This window comes from Geotrypetes seraphini, chromosome 6 (assembly GCF_902459505.1).
Source record: "Geotrypetes seraphini chromosome 6, aGeoSer1.1, whole genome shotgun sequence".
In the NCBI taxonomy this organism is placed as follows: domain Eukaryota; kingdom Metazoa; phylum Chordata; class Amphibia; order Gymnophiona; family Dermophiidae; genus Geotrypetes; species Geotrypetes seraphini.
Genome location: NC_047089.1, coordinates 142,491,382 through 142,511,594, shown reverse-complemented (window position 1 = coordinate 142,511,594; position 20,213 = coordinate 142,491,382). Strand labels below are relative to the sequence as shown.

At 45.4% G+C, this 20,213-nt stretch overlaps 1 protein-coding gene across 3 annotated transcripts in view; it reads left to right on the top strand.

Moving 5' to 3' along the window:
• The window catches only part of MRPL30 (mitochondrial ribosomal protein L30), a 48,058-nt gene that overhangs the window by 4,229 nt on the left and 23,616 nt on the right, over positions 1 to 20,213 (top strand). For all 3 annotated transcript variants that reach the window (XM_033949705.1, XM_033949704.1, XM_033949703.1), the window contains exons 2-3: positions 1,748 to 1,844; positions 9,013 to 9,096. In XM_033949705.1, the coding sequence (XP_033805596.1) occupies positions 1,797 to 1,844; positions 9,013 to 9,096 (132 nt within the window). In that variant the 5' untranslated portion in view covers positions 1,748 to 1,796. The remainder of the gene's footprint in view (positions 1 to 1,747; positions 1,845 to 9,012; positions 9,097 to 20,213) is intronic.

The window sequence follows — 20,213 nt, the reverse complement described above, 5'->3', positions numbered from 1 at the left end:
AGATTTTCCATTCCCTTTATCAGTTTGGTTGCTCTTCTTTGTACTCCCTCAAGTAACGCCATGTCTTTCTTGAGGTACGGCGACCAGTACTGGACACAGAACTCCAGATGCGGCCGTACCATTGCACGATACAGCGGCATGATGACTTCCTTCGTCCTGGTCGTAATACCCTTCTTAATGATACCCAGCATTCTGTTTGCTTTCCTAGAGGCTGTGGCGCATTGCGCCGATGCCTTCAGTGTTGCGTCTACCATCACTCCCAGGTCTCTCTCCAGGTTACTAACCCCTAGTGGTGTTCCCCCCATTTTGTATGTGAACATCGGGTTCTTTTTCCCCACGTGCATGACCTTGCATTTCCCCACGTTGAAGCTCATCTGCCACTTTTCGGCCCACTTTTCCAGCTGCGTTAGATCCTTTTGGAGATCTTCACAGTCTTCCTTGGTTTGAGCCCTGCTGTATAGTTTGGTGTCATCTGCAAATTTAATGACTTCACACTTAGTTCCCGCCTCTAGGTCATTTATGTAGATATTGAACAAGAGTGGTCCCAGCACCGACCCCTGCGGAACTCCGCTCGTGACCCCTTTCCAGTCTGAGTAGTGACCCTTTACGCCAACCCTCTGCTTCCTGTTTGCCAGCCAGTTTTTGATCCATCGGTGGACCTCCCCTTGTACCCCGTGGTTCCATATCTTTTTAAGCAGTCTCTCGTGTGGCACCTTGTCGAAGGCTTTTTGGAAGTCAAGGTAAATAATGTCTATAGATTCCCCTTTATCCACCTGGCTGTTCACTCCCTCAAAGAAGTACAATAAGTTTGTGAGGCATGACCTACCCTTACAGAAGCCATGTTGACTCGGTTTTAGCTGCCCATTTTTTTCGATGTGCTCATAGATGCTGTCTTTAATCAGTGCCTCCATCATCTTTCCCGGGACTGAGGTCAGGCTCACCGGCCTGTAGTTTCCCGGGTCAATGATAAGCATAGTCTGTTATTGAGAAGGACATGGGGGAAGCCACTGCTTGCCCTGGATTGATAGCATGGAATGTTGCTATTCTTTGGGATTTTGCCAGCTACTAGTGACCTGGATTGAGGACGGGATGCTGGGCTTGATGGACCATTGGTCTGACCCAGTAAGGCTTTTCTTATGTTCTTAAGCAGAATACTGTCTGGATCACCTTAACATCTTTTCCTCCTCCTCTGTTCTAATATAAGGAAATTTAATAATTAATTATAGCAACATTGAAAATTCTGGACCATTTGAAAATTGAGGGCAATCTAAATTATAGCAAATAACTAATAGGACTTGTTTTGTTGTCTTAATATGGAATACATAATTTAATAAGTCTGAACCATATTTAAAAAGAAGTTTGGTTAAATAGAAGGTGGGCATTGTCACAAAGTTGAAAGTATTGAACTGTTTCCCATTTTGTAAGGTTCTAATGTTGTTGAATAAAGATGAGAATCTATAAAAAGTACACAATAATATTTTCTGGGTTTTTTAAATGTATCATCCATTACCGCCTCTTCGAAACCCTTCTCTCATCTGTAGCATCAGATACATCTAAATTCAGACATAGAACCATTTTTGCTCACTGAAGAAAAAATTCTGAGAGGAGGGATGAGAAGAAAAGACCCAGAATCTGAAAAGATTGACAAACACTGTTTTAGTATATAATTTTAAAGCATTCCAAAATGTTCATCTTCCCTATAGTCTGTTTAACGTGTGTTTTTTGTTTTGTTTTGGTTTATTTGCAGAATTTTTTTTTTTCTGCAAATTTAGAGAAGCTGATGTGAGAGAAGTCAAATGGCTACACTGAAGAGAATTGTTCAGATACACACAGCTGGATTAAAGGTAATGTCCTTTTTCTTTGCACATTAATTAAAAAATAAAGGAGTCTCTGCATGTGCCAAATGGAAAGGCTTCCAGCAGTGGGGATTTAATATTGTAATTAATTTCAGCCAGCAATATTAGTGTAATAAATCAAAGTGTAGTATGAATATTTACCCTGGAGGGCCCCCTTTGTGTGCTAAGACTATGAGGTACATAATCAAACCTTTAAAACGTCCAAAAAAACCTGCCTAAGTCAGCACTTGGATGTCCAAGTGCCAATAATCAAAACAGACTTTCTGGATGTTCAACGGCACTTCTAAGCTTCTGCGCATCCAGAGGGACGTGTTGGGAGGTGTGTTATGGGTGGAATCAGGCGGGCTTCCACCTGGACATACTGAAGCAATAACTGAAGCTTTTCCAGGACATCCTAGGCAGAACTTACTTGCCGGGACTTAGAGCAAAGTAAAACAGGTCTGTGTCCCAAAGGTGACCAAATTGAGAAGATGACCACTGGAGGGTTTAAGGCAGGGGTGTCAAAGTCGGTCCTCGAGGGCCGCAATCCAGTCGGATTTTAAGAAATTTCCCCAATGAATATGCATGAGATCTACTAGCATGAACTGCTTTCATTGTATGTTAATAGATCTCATGCATAGTCATTGGGGGAAATCCTGAAAACCCAACTGGATTGCAGCCCTCGAGGACTGACTTTGACACCCTCCCTTACTCCCCCAGTTGGTCACGATCCCCTCCAATCACCCAGAAATGGGGGAACAAAACAGCACATTGAGGGCTTGCCATCAGCTGATCGTGGCAGAGGAATCCCCATCAGCTGAGCCAGTTTCGGGGATTCCTGCTGACCCAGCTGAAGGGGATTCCCCTTGCCAGAATCAGATGAGATGCAGAGCCTAACACCCCTCCCCGACATCCCCTTACACTGCTGGAACCCTACCCCCCCCCCCCCCCCCCCCGGTACCTCCCAATGACAGATCGGCAGGAAGGAAGCCCACTCCTTCCTGCTTATAGGGCCTTCCCCCTGCAATGCATCTTTCATTAATTTCTTACTGACTAAAATTCGTCCAGGGCATACAGATGCATTGTTATCTCTAGCCCTCTATGGCAGCTTTTGTTGAAAAACCAGTTGAGATTGAAAGACTGGCTGAGTTTTAGCTCATAGTAAATTACATCAGATAAAGATCTGAATGTTCTGTTCAGTCTGCCCAGCTGTACATGTTGGAGTTTTTTTTGTTTTTTAATTTCATTTCACATAATTCACAAGACAAATAATTTTTACAGAAACTCAGGAAGCAAAAATATTCCAAGAAATCATATCATAAAAAGGAAAAAAAAAAAAAAAGACAATTTTTACCCTTCCTTAGATCACAAAACTGTGTGGGTTTGGACAAAGGAAAATAATGAGGAGATTAATTACATCCAAAACTTAAGGAAAAGGCTTTTAGAGTTTTTTCCCCCTTCACATTTTTTTCTTTTTTCCTATCCTAAAGTTATTCTCTTATGATTTTCTTAACATCAAGGAAGTCCTTCAGTTGTTCTATGACATAAAAAACATATTTCCTTGTCATCAACAGCAGATGAATCCAGAGACTAGTGGGATTACATCCATCAACCAGTAGGTGGAGATAGAGAGCACTTGATTTATCCTCATTTATACAGTGCTCCCCCACAAATTCACGGTCCGCAATTCGTGGTCTCGGTCATTCGTGGTATTTTCTGACCACGAATGACCAGGCAGGAGAGGACAGCCGGGGCGCTGGCAAGTGAAGGAAATCACTCGCGGTATGCTCCGACTGCCTCTTCCTGTACTAAAGTCAGGCTTCACCAATCAGGAGCTGCTTTGACATGCAGCTCCTGATTGGTGAGGCCCGACTTTAGTACAGGAAGAGGTGGTCGGAAAATACCGTGAGTGATTTCCTTCACTCGCCGGTGCTCTGGCTGCCCTCCTTGCGGTTTTTCAACATTTGCGGGGGTTCCTGGAACGGAACTCCCACAAATATCGGGGGAATACTGTATCTTGGATGCACAGCCTCCTGGCCAACCAGTAAACTATCTCCAGCAGGTGCATGGATGTGTTCCTCACAGCTCCTGGCTTCTGCTTGTGGATTTCGGTTCCAGGCCTGGATGTTTGGAAGGAGGGGTGTTCTGACTGAACTGTGCAGCTTTGGAGGTACACCTGGGCCCTCCCAGCATCCCTACCTCAACCTCTTCAGGGTAACACCTGGGTCCCCCCAGGTCCCTTACCCTACTGGACGTGGTAACTTCTGGACTACAGGCTCACAGCTCCTGGATTCTATGGTGGATTTCAAGCCAGGCTTGGCAGCTACCGGCTTCAGTTTCCTTGATCAGGAAAGAGAGATATTTCTGAAGCTTTGGCCTTGGAGGAGAAATATTCCTGTGCCTTTGGCCTCGGAGGCGAAATATTCCGGTGGCTTGGGCCTCGGAGGAGAAATATTCCGGTGGCTTGGGCCTCGGAGGAGAAATATTCCGGTGGCTTGGGCCTTGGAGGATAAATATTCCGGTGGCTTGGGCCTCGGAGGAGAAATATTCCGGTGGCTTGGGCCTCGGAGGAGTAATGGTACTGTGGCTTAGGCCTTCCATGAGACATATTCTTGTGGCTTAGGCTCGGAGGAGTAATGGTCCTGTGGCTTAGGCCTTCCATGAGACATATTCTTGTGGCTTAGGCCTCGGAGGAGTAATGGTCCTGTGGCTTAGGCCTTCCATGAGACATATTCTTGAGTATCGCAGTGCACTAGTAGAGCCATAAGAATGTAAGAATTGTTGCTGTTGGGTCAGACCAGTGGTCCATCTTGCACAGCAGTCCGCTCACGCGGACTAGTGCCCTGTTCGAGTCTAGCCTTATCTGCGTACATTCTGGTTCAGCAGGTACTTATCTAACCTTTTCTTGAATCCTTAAATCCGCTATAACAGTCTCTGGAAGAGCATTCCAGATTTCTACCACTCTGGGTGAAGAAGAACTTCTTTACATTTGTACGAAATCTATCCCCTTTTAACTTTAGAGAGTGCCCTCTCGTTCTCTCCACCTCGGAGAGGATGAACAATCTCTTTCTCTACTATCTTAAATGTTTTGATCATGTCCCCTCTGTCTTCAAGGGAGAACAGGCCCAGTTTCTCTAGCCTCTCATTGTACGGCAACTCCTCCAGTTCCTTAACCATTTTTGTCGCTTTTCTCTGGACGCTTTCAAATAGTACTTTGTCCTTTTTCATATATTGCAACCAGTGTTGGACGCAGTATGGCCCGGTACAGCAGCATGATAACCTTCTCTGATCTGTTTGTGATCCCCTTCTTAATCATTCCTAACATTCTGTTCGACCTTTTTGCCGCCGCACATTGTGCAGACAGCTTCATTGACTTGTCTACAAGTACTCCCAAGTCTCTTTCCTTGGGGGCTCTCTCCAAGTACAGCACCAGACATCCTGTATTCGTGCATATGATTTTTGTTACCGACATGCATCACCTTGCACTTATCCACGTTGAACCTCACTTGCCATTTTGCATCCCATTCCTCGAGCGTGTTTGTCTCGTTGTCTTTGTATCGTCTGCAAATTTAATTACCTCACTTGTCATACCAATTTCCAGGTCGTTTATAAATGTGTTGAAGAGCACGGGCCCGAGCACTGAACCCTGCGGCACTCCACTCGTGACGTTTTCCAGTCCAAGTATTGTCCATTTACCCCCACTCTGTTTCCTATCTGCCAACCATTTTTTAATCTACCCTCGATTCCATGGCTCGCAATTTTTCGAAGTAGACGTTCATGCAGGACCTTGTCGAACGCCTTTTGAAAATCCAGATATATAATGTCAACCAGGTCACCCTTGTCTATTTGTCTGTTTACTCCCTCGAAAAAGTGCAGTAAGTTTGTGAAGCAAGATCTTCCTTTGCTGAAGCCGTGCTGGCTGGTCCTCATCGGATTGTGTCCGTCAAGGTGATCAATAATGCGGTCCTTTATCAGCGCCTCTACCATCTTTCCTGGTACTGAAGTTAAACTCACCGGTATGTAGTTTCCCGGATCTCCCCTCGAACCTTTCTTGAAGATCGGCATAACATTCACTATTTTACAGTCTTCCGGATTCCTTCCTGATTTGATCGACAGATTGGCTATTATTTGAAGCAGTTCAGCTATAACCCCTTTCAGTTCCTTGATTACCCTCAGGTGGATGCCATCCGGTCCCGGGGATTTATAATTTTTAAGCCTATCAATCTGCCTGCATAACTCTTCTAGACTGACCGTTAGCCCTGTCAGTTTCCCATTTTCGCTTCCAGCATATAGCCTGATGGGTTCCGGTACGCTGTGTAAATCTTCTTCGGTAAATACAGACACCAAAAATGTGTTCAGTTTGTTGGCGATTGCTTTGTCTTCCTTTAGCGCTCCCTTTATTCCATGGTCATTCAACGGTGCCACCGCTTTCTTTGCGGGTCGTTTCCCCTTAATATATCGAAAGAATGGCTTGACGTTCTTCGCCTCCTTGGCTATTTTTTCCTTGTAGTCTCTTTTGGCCACTTTTACCGCCTTATGGCACCTGCGTTGATGTTGTTTGTGCTTGTTCCAGTTTTCGTCCGTTTTTGATCTTGTCCATTCCTTAAAGTTTTCTTGTCTCTGATCGCTTCCTTCACCTCTACAGTGAGCCACGCCGGATCTTTGTTCTTTTTCCTCTTTGATCCCTTGTTGATACGCAATATATAGAGATTTTGCGCCTCAGTGACTGTGTCCTTAAAAAGGAACCAAGCTTACTCTAGCGTTTTTATAGTGCTTATCCTCTTCTTAATCTTCGCTACCATGAATCTCATCCCTTCGTAATTCCCTTTTCGGAAGTTCAGTGCTGTGGCTGTGGTTTTGGGCCAACGTTTCTCCCCTGCATCCCAGATCGAAGCGGATCATATTGTGATCGCTGTTTCCCAGCGTTCCTTCTACTTCTTGTGCCGGTCCTCGCAGGCCATTTAGAATTAAGTCCAGAATTGCATTTCCTCTAGTATTTTCCTTGACAAGTTGTTCCAGGAAGCAATCGCCTACAGCATTCAAGAACTTGGTCTCTCTAACGCAGCCGGAGGTGCCTAGGTTCCAGTCTATTCCCGGATAGTTGAAGTCATCCATGATAACTGCGTTGCCTCCCTTGCAGTTGTGTTTAATCTCGTCCGTAATTTCTCTTGACGTAACGAGTCTCTGATCATCTATCTGTTCTGATCAGTCAAGCTAAGCAAGATAGGATTGCATCTAAGGTGTCCATCTCCAGATGGGTCAAATTGGTGATCTCATCTACAGCCCAGGTACCAAGCTGAACCTGATATTACTTGCTCAGAAACAGTAAATGAGAGTAATCTTGAACCAATTGAAATAGAAATGAGTTCAGAAACCGAGTTTATTGAGTGGACTAACAATGGAGTAATGTGTATCCTTGAATTTCATTTTCTATCGAAAATTTCAGCTTATGTACTTTTATTGAAGCCTTTGAATACAGGAAGTCTCCAAGTTACAAACACCGAACTTAAATATGATTCATACTTAAGAACATGGTTGCAGCTTCATTTGATTTCACTGAGCAGTTTTTCCCGTGGCATAGACTCCTACACTTCCGTAACAAATTCAGCAATGCTGCATGATCATATTAAGAACAGTGTGTGGTTGTGCATGCTGTACCTTAGAGCAGTGTCTTTCAAACTTTCTTGAGCTGGGGCACACTAAAGGTAGTGGCCACAGCTCGAGGCACCTGGAATGCGTGGACGTCACTGTGATGACATCATGCATATGCGTGACATCACATCGACATCCACGCATGCGCAGAGGTCCTTCAGACGGGCCCTGAAATGCCAGTAGGGTGTGCTAGAAGAGAAGTCTAACAAATATCAACTGAGTACCCCAACTACAGACCTCACAAGCCCCCTTTCCTAACTAATGCAATTTTTTCCATTCATTTTTCATATACACACAATATACACAGCAGATATAAATTCTCAAAACTGACACATTTCTATCACTATATTGAAAATAAAATCATTTTCCCTACCTTTGTTGCTGGTGACTTTATTTTTCTGTGCTTTTAACTATGTTTCCAGTGCCTTCTTATCCATTGACTGTTTTTCTCTCCTTTACTTTCTGCCTTGCATCCATCTTTGGCATTAACTTAACATTCAATTTTTCCAGTTTTCTGCTTTCTTCTCAAAATCTACTTTTCCATGTCTTCCCTTCCCTTCCTCTTTTTCTCTCTCTTTCTCTCTCTCTCTCTCTCTCTCTCTCTCTCCGACACCTGCAGTCCATCTCAGTCTGACATTTCTCCTTCCCTCCTTCTGTCCTCCCCATCTATCTTGCCCTCTCCATGAGTCCAACCCTTGCCTCCTGTACACTTTTTCTCTCTCTTCATGCCTCTTCCCTCGAGTGATATCCTTCCTTCCTTCAACTCCCCAACCCATGTTCTTTCCCCATGCATTGTTTCTCCCTCTCCTCCACCCCATGTCAATTTCTCCCTCTCTCATAACTCTCACTCCTCCTATAACAATTTTCCTTCCTTCCCTTCCTCCAAACCCACTCACAGCTAATATGCTCTCTCCCCATCCACCATCTCACCCTCCCCTCCAATGTGTAGCATCTTTCCTTTCCCTCCCCTTCAACCAGGTCCAGCAGCACCTCTTCTCCCTTCCCTTTCCCTGCCCCCTATCCAGGAGCATCTCTTCCTCTCCCCATGTCCAGCAGTACCCCTTCTTCCTTCCATCCTCCCTCTTCCCCCTGTCCAGCAGTACCCATTCTCCCTTCCCCTCCTCCCTTGTCCAGCAGTACTTCTGTCTCTAGCAGCAGCTCACTGTGTGCTTTTAACTTGGTCACACATCTGCCGCTAGAATTAATTTAGACGCGGTTTCATCCGGGAGCCTTGGGGACTTTGCTAGGCTGGCCCACCAAAATGGCCATTGTCATGGCTTTATATACAGAATCCCTGGGATTCCATGTTTTCTGAAAGACCTCATACTGTAGGTTCATATTTCAGGCATCGCAAGCAATTTGGGATATCATATTTTTTAAAGAACCAATATGGATCTAAATGTTGGCTTAAAACACTAATAAGCCTGGAAACTTACATATTAACTATGTCATGCATTGTGTATTTCTACTGCACTGTTTGTTAGCATATATTTTTTTTGATCTAAGTATTAACCTCCACTTTTAGAATTTGCAAGAACATGGTGTAGTGCCACTAATATGGACTGGGTGGATTCGCTCCAAGTACACCAAACCACATATTCCAAATGAGGTAAGCACAGCATCATTCAGAAAATACTTGATAGCCAGGTATAGATATTAAGTTTACTTGGACCTCCCAGGAGAGGTTTTTCACAAGGATGAATGCGTTATCCTATTGTTCGGTTTCCACATCTAATCTGTTTACACAGTATTTTGTTTAATATGAGTGCAGTCATTTTTCTTTTTTGTCTCTGCTAGGCCAGTCCAGACAAGTGAGTTGAGTCCCCTTACCAGCAGATGGAAGTAGAGATACTGAACTATTACAATGACACCAGCTGTATAAGCGCTGGTAAAAGCAATGAATGCTTAGTATTTAGCTACCTCTGGCAAAAGGTGTAGTTCTGGTCTGGTGCAGCAGATCCTTTTCCTAGTCCTGACTCTCCAGGATGCAGTCCAAAGCCTGTATTCTTGAGGATGAGTCCAAGAGCCAAAAGCTCCTGGAGTTCAAACCCCCATTCATACCTCAAGTTGAACTTTTGGAGGTGGTTATTTATTTATTTATTTAATTTGTTTTCTAGCCCATTGTCCCCAAAAAGCTCAGAATGGGTTATAGGTTTAACATACATAATTTTTGTACAAGTTTATTATACAAGTTTTTATCCTAACTTGATACATGCTAGGAGCTAATAATAATTTACAGTTTACTTGTAACAATTTTTATGGTTGTCCTTACGCTGCAAGGTTTCCAGTACAAGTTATATCTAATTTGACACACAGAAAGTTACAGTGTATGATACAAATTATCCTTATGTGACACATACTGGTTCTAGTACCAGTATATATCTCTTTGTTAGCCCTTCACTGCCCCAAGTTATAGCACACAAGCTTTATCTTGGCAAGGCTTCTGGTGGCAGTCCTTGTGAGGACCCTGCCAGAGGGGAGGTATGCGAGCTTTCCCCTCCACCACCCTATTAGCCAAGCTCCCATGCAGCTATATATTAGCCAAATCTCGGTCACTTTTTAAATTTATTTCTGGTTTAACTTTATTTTCCTGTTTATCTTCAGTTTCTCAGTACTATGATGATAATGGTGGAGATAGTCCCAAGATCAAGGCACACTGGAAGTCACACTTAAACACATTACTATCAAAGTGATCCACTCACTCAGAAGTTTGAGGCTTGTCTTCCACTTTTGGCTTTTCTCAGGAGGCAGCTAGTTTGTGGGCTATTCCACATCTGTTGAAGTGATGTCCTTCTAGAATCTCCATTCTTGTTAATTGTAATGCTGGCACTAGTCTCCGGAGTTGTAGAGCTTATTGTCTGGGAAAGTCTGTTCAGGAGCATTAGCTCAAGAAGCTTTGTGGCCTATTGGTTGTTTGGAGGTTGATAAGCCCAGGCAGACATTCATCAATCTCCTAGTGATATGTTTGGCCGAGAAGTTCAAAGTTGCAGGCTTTATTTATTTATTCAATTTTCTATACCATTCTCCCAGGGGAGCACAGAATGATTTACATGAATTTATTCAGGTACTTAAGCATTTTTCTCTATCTTTCTTGGTGGGCTCACAATCCATCTAATGTACCTGGGGCAGTGGGGGGATTAAGTGACTTGCCCAGGGTCACAAGGAATAGTGTGGGTTTGAACCCACAACCTCAGGGTGCTGAGGCTGTAGCTTTAACCACTGAGCCACATTTATCTCTCTCTTTCTTTTGTATGGCTCCCTCCTTTCTGCTAAAAATGGTATCTGTTTTATTTTTCTTTTCCTTCTTTCCTTCCAAGGAGAATTATGTATATATCACTCTGCATAAACTGGATGTTCACAGTGCATTCATCTGTTATTCGAAGTTCATTAATTTCTTTTGTAAATCAGTTAATCTGTTTGTACATTTTAGTGGCTGGCATAAGTCATGTATGATGCATTGGATCAAGGCAGCAATTAAAGCAGCATACATTCTTACCAGAAAGAAGTCCAGCATGATCTCCTTGCTCATTTGACAAGAGCTCAAGCGGTCGGAAATCAGAGTAGTGTCTCCAGAGGATATTTGTAAGACAGCAACTTGGTTGCCACTACATTTGTTCAACAGGTATTATAAGTTTGATGTGTGGGCCAGGGGAGAAATAACTTTGGCAGGGTTGTCTTGGAGGGAGGGTATTCCAAATTGGTAATTACCAACCTTCTCAAGTCTAAGAAGTAGACTATAGTTTCTACCTACGCTAAAGCGTGGAAGACTTTCCAGCAGTGGTGCATCCAGGAAGTGTGGAGCCATTTTCAGCTCTGGTTTTGGTAGCATTAGTTTTCTCCTAGCACGCTTTGATAAGGGCTTCGCTGTGGCTTCTCTTCAGGTCCAAGTCATAGGGCTCTCTTGTTTCGGAGCTCAGGACTGCAGACCTACACTGGCATCTCATATAGACATTGTCGGATTTCTAAAAAGTGCTGTTCGCATCAGACCACCTATCAAACCATCGTTCCTCTCATGGAATCTTAATGTGGGTCTGTGAGGTCTCACCAAAGCTCCCTTTTAGACTTGATGCTTAAGGTGATTTTTCTGGTAGCTGTGATTTCAGTGAGACACGTCTCTGAGCTCCAGGCTCTTTCTTGTAGAGAGCCTTTCCTTAGAATCTTGGAGACCAGGGTCTCCCTATGCACTGTTCCTTCTGCCAAAGGTGGCCTTGGTGTTTCATGTTAATCAGGAAGGTCACGTTCCTGTATTCCAGTCCACCGGTTCTAAGAAACCAGGAACATGTTTTGAGGAAGTTGGATGTGACAAGAGTACTTCTTCATTATCTGGCAGACACCAACAAGTTTAGACTCTGACCATCTGTTTGTGCTGACTCATTCAACTAGATGGATCCATAAGGTCATTTCGTCAACCTACATTGTCTGTTTCCTTCAAGGCCCATTTGTAGAGTAGTGATTTGGTCCACTCTGCGCACATTTGTAGAGTTTTACAGGGTAGACATTACAGCACGAGAGGACTCTGCTTTTGGTTCCTCCATGTTACAGGCCGGTGCAGTCAGCCCGCCCTAGATTTCTGGGATTGCTTTTGTATATCCCATTTGTCCAGAATGACACACCTATTGCACTAGAAAAAAAGATTATATGTTCTTACCTTGATAATATCTTTTCCAGTAGATAGGTGTGTCATTATGGACCCCCACCCTGTTCTCTCTGCGCCTGCCTACTGTCTTATTCTTCTCCAAGACTGTATCTTGGATGCCAGCTAGCCCTCGGTGCCGTGAAGAATACTATATAAAATGTTTCTAGCATCTACAGAGGTACTACCTGATCTCCTTTGATGCTGCTGTTGGTTGTTACTTGTTTGTTGAGTGTTCAAGTAGTGTTATGTTTGAGAACAGTTGATTTGTTTGGGAAATTTCCCATTCTGTATCACTTGGTAGACCCCTGTCATAATAAAGAGAAGTTTATTATTCTGGGAAGATATTTGACTTTTAGCCCTCATTAACGTGCCAAATAGCACGGTATTGTACGTCAATACCACAGGATTTTCCAATACTTCATTCACTTGATCCCAAATGGATCTCCAAAATTTAAGTATAAAGGGGCAATAGAACAGTAGATGATCCAATGTCCCTTCATCAAGATGACAGTGCCAACATTTATTAGACTTGGAACTATCCAATTTCTTGAAACGAACAGGGGTCCAATAAGATCTATGTAACAAAAAAACCATGTTTGTCTCATCCAGAGTACGTATGCCCGCCTTCATCCAATGTTTCCAGATGACCTTAAACCCGCCAATTTGAATCTTGGAGTTTAACCAAAGGGACTGACAGGTGGATTTATGAATCGGAATAGGTGTTAAATTATTAACTAAACAAATACCAGGAGCAACACCAAAATTACTTGTGTTGAAGTGCAAACTACCAGAAAATCTCTCCACAAGTATAATTCTTCAAATATTTGAAAAAAAATCATAAACAACAAAAGAAAATAAAAAACATTCAATTACAAATGCCAAAACAAAAATGTGCTGATAGAGTGCTAAATTATATATATTGCTCAGTCACCAACCAAATAGTGTCATAAAAATGCCAGCAATGGTTGTAAGGAGGGACCATCATAGCACATAGGATGTCCCTCTTATTGCCCTCCAAGTAACATAATATTAGATTGTTAAATGTATCATGTGATGGAAAATACCGAATGTAACTGTTACTTATCTGAATCAGATGAACGAATAATGGAGGCAGAAGTTGAACGATAATGCTGGACAAGTTGCTATTGAAATGTCAATCAAGTGCTGTGAAACCTTTACAACCCCTTATTCGCTGAAATACTGGCCTCCCTTCGACTCGAGTTTCGCTCAAGGCATCATCAGGAAGGGGGAACTAAATAGCACGACCAGCAGAATCGCTGCAATTCACTGTTCCTGCTTCCCCCAGTGGGCCTTAGATCTTGGTTTCCTTTCGCATTACAAACCATGCACTTATACTGCTTTGTCATTTTATCACCCATCCATATCTCTCTGTCTCTCACCCACCCAGACCTTCTTGTTTCTCACTTGGTTTACCTCTTCTTCTTCCTGTGACACTGATAATTTGTCAACATTTGCATATTTCTGATCTGAAGAAGGATTACCTTTGAAAGTTAATAAAAAAAAATGCATTATTATTCCAATAGAAAAGGTAGCGCCTTATTTCCTTTTATATTTTTGTTTTATTTTATATATTACCTTTAAAAGTGGTACCACACCATTTTACTCAATTGAAGAAGGCAAATGAGGAATTCATAAATTTTATTTATTTTGGGACTTGCGAGAACTGACGGCAGCCATTCAGGGAGCAGCACAGGATCAAGCAGGAGCGCGAAAAGCTCGCGCCTGCCTTGTGCGCTGCTGTGCTGCAAGAGATGAGGAGGCAGTCATCCAGCAAGGGAGGGGCAGGTGCGCGGAAAGCTCCTGCCGATACAGTGCTGGACCACCAGAATTTTAAAAGGTACCGGGGGCTGCCTACCACTAAACCTGCCCTGTACCCTGTCCTGGCCTACCACTAGACCACCAGAGGTGGGGGGGGGGACCTTCTCTACAATTAAGTGCATCTTATGATCAGGTGCATCTCATAGAGTGAAAAAATATGGTAATTTTAATTGAACTAGCTTCCTTGTTTATTTTTGCTGAATAAGATTAAGTACAGTTTTTGATGTCTGTCTTTAAAACAATATTTTATGGAAAAGAATACAGATTTTCCAATATGGCTCATGTCACACAGCATAGGGAGTCTGCTTAAGTGTTTATGATTGATGTCCAAGGCATTGGCTGACAGTGGGATGGTGTGGTTTTTTTCCTGAAATACCCTTGTAAGTGTATTATTGGATATTAAGGGAGAAGTTATGATTTCCTGGATACCACCCAGTTAGACATTTTTTGTTTGATAAAAAAGTTTTTGATGTTTTTCTTAAAAAATTTTGTATTACAATCCTTGGTTGTATTTGATATGGAGACGATTTAATTTAGCAAGGAATGCATTTGAGGGTCCATTGTTGGGCAGGTACCTATTGCCCTTAGCTCATTTCTTTCCACTGATTATTGGTAGTTTTTTTCCCATAATGTGGGCTGGAAGCCATATGTCTTCTTGATTGTGGATTTTTATTTGTCAAATCCTAATTTGAAACAAACAACAAAAAAATAATAAATGGGCACTATCATGCACACAACTCCTCACCTTTGCCTCCTCTTATCTGTTTTTTCCTAGGCTGCCTTTTTCTTTATCTTCAGGTATCTGCAGTCCCCTCTCACAAATTCATAAAGGCTTCTAGTTTTTTTCAGCACTTTTCTGTATTTAAAATGTGATTGGCCTCTCTTTTCTTTATGCTGTTCTTGTTCTCGCTGCATGTGGGACTCATTGATTTTGAAAGAAGATTCTGCTTTTCCTCGTTACTCCTGGCAGAATTCTACGCTTCTGCACAGTGCAGAATTCCCCAGGGACGTAGAATTACCTGATGTCTGAGCAGATTTTTGCGTCGGGTGGGTCGGCACTCCTTCACTGTGGCCTGAATTGCTGCCGGAAACATCTTTAGGCAGCCTGCAAGGGCTCTGCAGGCTTCCCTCTACTGCGGTTCCACCCTCACGATGATGTCACTTCCTCTTTCTTTGACGGGATTGCGGTAGAAGGAAGCATGCATAGCCAGTGGCAGGTTGGCATTAACTATCATCAGCATCACAGAGGTAGTGGAGGAATTTTGGATTGGGGACAATGGGGAGAATGTGAGAGATATTGGCTGTAGAGGACAGGGGTGGGAGAGATGCTGGCTGTGGGAGTCGGGGGTGAGAGAGATGCTGGCTCAGGAAGGATAGGGGAGTGCTGGCTAGGAACAAATAATGAAAGAGGTGTTAGCTTGGTGGAGGGGAGAGCAAAGTGAGAGAAGGTGTGTGTGGGGGGGAGTAGAGTGAGAGAAGGTATTTGGGGGGGGAGTTGTTTGCAATGTAGCCTGGCCTTCAATTTTGTTCATGCTGTCTGTAAGTGCAGAGATGCAGCGATAAGTTTTACATTGTTCAATTTGATACCTTCTTTTAGAAGAAATTCACTAAGCAAGAAAAATTTGAAGGCTTTGTTTTTTCTAGTATAATTTAGTGAAAATACTAAATTGTACTGAAATTTTGGATAATAATTAGCAAATATATTGTTTAAATGTTGTCAAATAAACTTGCAGAATTTGCAAATTTTGTGCGCAGAATTTGGATTTTTTTTTTTTGCACAGAATATTTTTGCACAGATTTCCGCAACAAGTACCTCTTGTATGAACTGTATGTGTTTCACCAGTGTGTGTGACATTGTGTTTTATTTCTCAGATACACTGTACTGCACAACTTGTTACCTTGTTAACAAGGGAATATTTTTTTACAAATTTCATTATATGGTGGTAAATGTATAAGGAGCTACCTACTGTAAATTCTACGTAGCAAGAACTTGCATAAGTGTTGTTATTCTAGTCATTTATGCTCGTAAATGACCTTTATCCCAGGACAAGCAGGCAGCATATTTTCAACATGTGCGTGACGTCACCGACGGAGCCCCCTAGCGGACGTTTTCGCAAGCAGACTTGCCTGAAGACCTTCAAGCTTGCAATTGGTTTGCGCATGCACGCGTGCCCCTCCCGCCCGACCTAGGGCATGCGTCTCCTCAGCGTGGCCTCAGTTCTATGTTTTCCGCGGAGCCAGAAGCAGTGCTCCCTTGCTTCGCGTGATCTCATTGTCCCTCTTGCACCGTGGCATATTTGGTTACTTTCGGTTAAGTTGCTGTGCCCGCGTCTTTATTTTTCTTTTTTTCTGTTTGTATATTTTTGACCGGGTTCACCGGTCTTGTTCTGGCTGCCTGGCCTCGCGGGGCTGCAGCCGTCCTTTTTTTTTATGTCCGGCCTCGTTCTGGGTTTAAAAACTGTACTAAGTGCAACCAGGTTATCTCCATCACCGACCCTCATCACTGGTGTGTGGAGTGCCTGGGTGCGGAGCACCGCGCCGAGTCATGCCCAAGTTGTGCGACTTTGCAACCACTGGCTCTTCGTCGGAGGGTGGCCAAGATTCTCCAACTCTTTGGCCCCATGGATCCTGCGGGACAGGCCTCGAGCTTGGCCTCGGCGCCCTTGTTGGGAGCCTCGGCCTCGAAGTCCCCCTCGACCTCGGCTCCTCCTGCTACTCCAGTGTCGGATAAGTCTCCTCTTGCCTCCTCAGGTGCGCCAGCAAAGAAGCCTGCCTCATGTAAGTGCCGCCTCGTCGACATCTTCGAGACATCATTCTAAGCGTGCCTCCTCGCATAGGGAATACTCTTCCTCGAGGTCGCCCCCGAAGGAGCGCACTGCTGCACCTACGATCCAACAGCCTTTGGTCTCGGTGCCTATGTTTGAAGACGTGCTTAAGGCTATACTTACTACGCAGCTTTCCTCGGTGGTGAGCCAACTTGTACCGACCTCGATGCCTCTGACCTCGGTCTCGACCCAGCCTCGGTCTGACCAGCCTGAGCGTCCTTCTCTCATGTCTCGGGGCCATGCCCGTAAGACTCATCGGGTTTCCTCAAGCGATTCTTCATCCCTCGAGTCCCCTGTGACTTTCGAGGGTCCAGAACGGAGGCCCGCTTTTCGCCCGCTACTGTATCAAGGCTTGCCTCTCCTAAAAAGCTCCGGTCTTCTCCGCCCCTTCGGGGCAGGTCTCCGACCACAAAACCTTTAAGGCACACGCTTGTCCTCGAGTTGAACTCTAGTGTGCATTCCCCATCGAGGCAGATGCCAGACTTGAAAGGGTCTTCTTCGAAACTGGTGGAGGAATTTTCCTTTGTCCCGTCCTCTCTGAGGCTCCACCAGCTGATTCCTCAGACTCCGGGGTCCTCCCCAGTCCACCTTGCATGGAGTCGTTCCTCGACACCCTCCAGACACTTTAGTTGAGCCTCTTCCATCTCCCATTCGCGGGATTCCGAGGCCCCAGCTCACTATTCGAGGGAAATTTCTCCCTTTTTCTTGGCTGCCCCCAGATCTTGCTCAGAGTCTCCTCCAGGGGATGAATCTTCTTCTCAAAACTCCTCCTTTACTTGTTTCATCTCTGACATGGGTAGAGCCTTGAACCTGAACCTCCAGTCTGAGTCCCGTTATACCCAGGAATTCCTGGAAATGGAAATGGGTGTTGATCATCAGCCCCGTGAGGCGCTGCGCTTGCCGTTGCACCAGGTTCTCCAGCAAACATTTCTATGGAACCTGGAGACCCTTATGCGGTCACGGCCATTCCCTCCAAGTTGGAGTCCCGCTACCAGACGATCCCAGTGTAGGGGTTTGAGATTTCTCAGTTTCTCACCAGTCCTTGGTGGTTGAGTCTTCCTTGAAGAAGTCCAACCCCTTGAAGGTTTACGCTGCCGTCCCTCCGGGCAGAGAGGGCCGTACGATGGACAAATTTGGTCGCCATCTTTATCAAAACTCAATGATGGCGAACCGTGTCCTCAACTATAACTTTATCTTCACGTCCTACCTCCGGTTCTGTGTGGACTCCCTCCGCTCATTCTGGGAGGATGTGCCAGATTCTCGGCGTCAGGAGTTTCGTCTCCTCAAGGAGACCCTCTCCCAGCTCCACCTCTAGATGTTTCAGGCCGCCTATGATGCCTTCGAGTTGTCCTCGAGGGTCACGGCGTTTGCGATCGCCATGCGTCGCCTCGCTTGGCTCAGGATTGTGGACATGGATCCGAATCTCCAGGATCGTCTTGCCAATCTCCCTTGCGTGGATAATGAGCGGTTTGATGATTCCATTGAGGCAGCCACTAAGTGCCTCTCGGAACACGAACGGTCCTTCGCTTCTCTGGTGAGACTTAAGCCAAAGACCCCTCTGGCTAGGCAATACAAAATTCTTCTCCGGAGGTATCCGCAGAAATCTACTCCTGCATTCTCTCGGCCTCCTTCGAAGCGGCTGCAGCAACTACAGCAGCGGCAAGCTAAGGCTCAGGCGCCAGCTCCGGCGAAGCCTGGGCTGTTTTATTGACAATTCCAGTCTGAGCCTTCGGGCTCCCTTCCTCCTGGAGCCTTCCCCCCTCCCCATCGGGGGCTGTCTCCATCATTTCTATACCCAGTGGGAAAGTCTTACCACCGACAGTTGGGTGCTTTCCATTGTCTGGGAGGGGTACTCCCTTCACTTCAGTCACATACCCCCGGACCTTCCTCCAAGAGAGTTTCCTTCTTCCCGGTCTCAGCTGCCTCTCCTTCTGCAGGAAGCTTGGGCCCATCTTCACCTTTGGGCGGTCGAGGAGGTTCCTCCGGACCAGTGGAATACTGGATTTTATTCCTGGTACTTTCTGGTACCCAAGAAGACGGGGGATCTGCGTCCGATCCTGGACCTCCATGCTCTGAACAAGTTTCTGGTCAAGGAACGGTTCAGAATGTTCACCCTTCTTACCTTGTACCCCCTCTTGGACGAGGGGGATTGGCTGTGCTCACTGGACCTCAAGGAGGCGTACACGCACATTCCGACACACCCGGCCTCTCACCGGTATCTGAGATTCCGGGTGGGGGATCTCCACCTCCAATATCGTGTTCTTCCCTTCGGCCTGGCGGCCTCTCTGAGGGTTTTCACTAAATGTCTAGTTGTAGTAGCTGTGGCCCTGCGTCTCCGTGGCCTGCAGGTGTTTCCCTACCTTGACGACTGGTTGATCAAAGCATCCTCGCGCCTCGCAGTTCTGCGTGCGACGAATCAGACCATCTTGCTCCTTCAGAATCTCGGCTCCAAGGTGAACTTCCCCAAGACCCACCTCTGTCCGTCCCAGTCTCTGGAATTCATCGGAGCAGTCCTGGCACGGTTCGTCTCCGTTCCTTCTTACCTCCACCTCGTTCGTTTGTGCCGGAGGGTGGCCCATCTGTCCTCGGATTAGCTCGGCTCCTGATGGTCCTCATGGTCACATGGCCTCTACGGTTCACGTGACTCCTTTTGTCAGCCTTCACTTCCTTATTCCTCAATGGACTCTTACGTCCCAATGGAATCAGGATCGAAATCCTCTCTCTCGGCTCATTGTCGTGACTCCTTTGTTGAAGAAGTCTCTCCGTTGGTGGATGCTCTCTTCCAATCTTTCCAGAGGTTTTCTGTTTCATGCCCCCCCCCCTCCGCAGAAGGTCCTCACGACGGACTCATCGACCTATGCTTGGGAGGCTCATCTGACGGTCTTCACACTCAGGGTCTTTGGTCCAGTGCCGACCACCTTTCTCACATCAATCTGCTGGAGCTTCGAGCGATTTTCCTCGCCCTGAAGGCTTTTTGTCACCTACTTCGCGACCGTGTGGTGCTGATCCGCACAGACAACCAGGTCGCCATGTATTATATCAACAAACAAGGGGGCACGGGGTCCCTGTCCCTGTGCCAGGAGGCGATGCAGCTCTAGGATTGGGCCATCCACCGCAACATATTCCTTTGAGCAGTCTACATTCAGGGCCAGCACAATTGTCTGGCGGACAGGTTGAGTCATCTTATGCAGCCTCACGAGTGGTGCATCCATTCTTTGACCCTGCGTCAAGTGTTTGCTCGTTGGGGGACTCTGGACGTCGACCTGTTCGCGTCCCCCCTCAATCACAAGTTGCCCCGCTTCTGCTCCAGGGTATACACCCCTCTCAGACTCGAGGCGGATGCTTTTCTGCTGGACTGGATGAACCTGTTTCTGTATGCATTCTCTCCATTCCCTCTGATTCTGAAGACTCTCGTCAGGCTCAAGT